The following is a 2,618-nucleotide window of genomic DNA, read 5'->3' on the forward strand; positions in this document are numbered from 1 at the left end:
AATAATTTTACTATAACGAACGTTATCAATTAAAGCAACTACGTTTTAGATAATAACTATACAATGTCCATATTTGAATTGATATTACGCATTATAAAAAGACATATTGTAATGTGTATACTTGAATTTAAAACGAGTGGTGTTGGTGCTCTTTCATATGTGTATTTTTTTAAATTTAGCACGTTTTTTTTTTAATTCTAAAATTTTTTTCCCTCAGTGTAGGTGATATGAAGCCATCTCAAGTACTACACAAAATAAAGTCACTTGCTTCGAAAGACGTCGGAGACGATTTCATTAAAAACTTATGGATGAAAAAATTGCCGCAAACAACGAGAACAGTCCTGGCCGCATCAAAAGACAGACTAGATGATTTAGCCCAAATCGCCGACCGAATGTGGGAAGTTTCTGATAAAGTGTGTATCTCCAGTGTGGAACAAACTCCTCCGTTGGAAAAGACACTGGAAGTAATACAGCAAAAGTTAGACAAATTATCCGTACGACTGAATGCGATCGAAACGCAGAACAGGCCGACACGACGAGAAACAACACCGCATCGAAAGCGTGGCCGCTCATCCAGTGCCAAGCGATACGAAAAAGAAAGGAACGCTGATAATGACTGATGTTGGTATCTCCAGAAATTGGGAGAGCGTGCAAAAAAATGTCGTTCACCGTGCTCATTCAACTTAAAGCAAAAAAACTAATGTGTGCGGTGTCAACTCAGGCGCCGACACTATGCACAGCTTCAAAGCGCCTGTTCATACACGACAGACTAACTGAGCACGATTTTTTAATCGACTCAGTGGCTGATCACTCAATGCTAAAACCAACTCCCTGTATGAATACGGTGACCATCCGTTCTGTTTTTTGCAGGACCGTACTGTTTTTCAAAGGTCGGTCCTGCGTAGTTTTTCAAACCTGAAAAACCTGAAAATGTACTTCTTTTTTCCAAGTGTCCTGCATTTGTCCCGCATTTTATTCGTTATTTTAAAATTATCGGACAATGGATGGATTTTTTCAAAAAAGTATTTCTTGGTACTTTTCGTAGCTTTTGTTCAATATCTCATGAAAAAATCTCCCAATCAACGTAAGCGACTTACATCTCGAAGGGTATTGATGTGCCTCTTACCAAAATATATAACTTGTGGCGACTTCAATGAAAATTATTAGTGCTTTAGGCGACCATTTGCATTTTGTCGTCACAGTCGAAAAAAGTGAGATTTTCAATCAAATACGCAGTTTTAATTGATTATTTTTTTCATTAGTTTAAAAATTCGATAAAGAAGATATATCATTACAGTAAATTTGAGCCAACGATAATCAAAATCGAATTAGAAATGCTATGAAGCACAATCTGCACAAATTATATATTTTTGTAAAGGGCACATAAATACCTTTGTAACTCGTCGTTTACGTCGATCCATGACGTCGATTTTTGACAAATAACTGCGAAAAGTACAAAAAACAAAAAAGGGTATTGTTTTCGTTTTGAACGCCTCAAAATTTGCATATAAAATAATCTTTTAAAGATTTTCACTTTCGTGTAAGCTATTGTAATTATAATATGTTTTACTATACTTTTATAAATATTCATGTAAAAAAGATTACTATCGATGAAGAAAACGTGATTCCTTTTCAAAGTTTAAAATGTATTAAGAATTTAGAATCATAAATACTCTTTCGATATTTTTATACTACGTAAATATATGTAGGCATATTTTTGAAAAAAAGTCCTTAATTTTGAATCCATATTTGTGGTCACCGTACGTATGAAGGAACTAATACGCAGCAACTACAACAATAGCCAGACAGAAGAGTATGCAAAATACTACGCCACAAATGGATCGCCAATACAAACATGGTAAACGTTTATTGTGCGTATGCAACAACATCAATAGTAGGCGCAGACTTTTTAAACGAATATGGTTTGCTTGTTGACATCAAACGGATACGGGTAATCGATCCTATGACTCGGGCGTCATCTAAAGGTGAAGTAGTTACATCGATTTCACCTCAGGTAACTACAATCGATGCGACTAACAAATTTTCGTTTCTTTTATCTGAGTTCAAGGAATTACTTGACGATAAACCATCATTTCTGGTTAAAGAACGTGCTAATGTAATACCATTTTCCCACGACATCCCATTCCCGCGGCGCATTCTTAATTCGATTTGACAGTTCTCTGTTGTGTTATTTTTGTTTTTCTTCGCTACAAAATGGATGCAAAATGTAAGTTACTGTTATAGATTGTTGAATTAAATTGGTGATGTATTTATTTACTATATTTTTAGTACACAGAAAAAGTGCCAGCAAGTGGAACCATGCAGGCGAGCGCGCTTTATTGGAAATATGGGGGTGAGAAGATGTGCGATAGGGGTATTCTATTTTGGGTTTTTTTTTTTTTTTAATTTACATGCCCGTACACGATGAGAAACATTAAAAAAATTATAACTGCGTTTTTAGTTTTTTTTTTTTATTCAAAAAAGTACACGCACCAAACGATTGTAAAATTTATATGCGCATATACACACAAACATGTACAAATACATTGGCCATATATGTATTGCTGTTCACTTTCTAGTTCTTATTCTTATTTTCTTTTGTTGTTTTAAGCGGAAGA

General features: G+C 34.7%; 1 protein-coding gene across 1 annotated transcript; it reads left to right on the forward strand.

Annotated features, from left to right (window-relative positions):
* Positions 1 to 220: 220 nt before the first annotated feature.
* Positions 221 to 905, forward strand: LOC118745593 (the record flags this gene model as incomplete). The annotated part of the gene is given in 1 exon segment (XM_036479102.1): positions 221 to 905. A coding segment is annotated over 1 exon segment (400 nt), but the record flags the coding sequence as incomplete, so codon positions are not given.
* Between the last annotated feature and the right edge of the window lie 1,713 nt (positions 906 to 2,618).

The sequence above is a fragment of the Rhagoletis pomonella genome, unplaced genomic scaffold (assembly GCF_013731165.1).
Source record: "Rhagoletis pomonella isolate Grant_MI unplaced genomic scaffold, Rhpom_1.0 Rhpom_scaffold_00009, whole genome shotgun sequence".
Classification (NCBI taxonomy): domain Eukaryota; kingdom Metazoa; phylum Arthropoda; class Insecta; order Diptera; family Tephritidae; genus Rhagoletis; species Rhagoletis pomonella.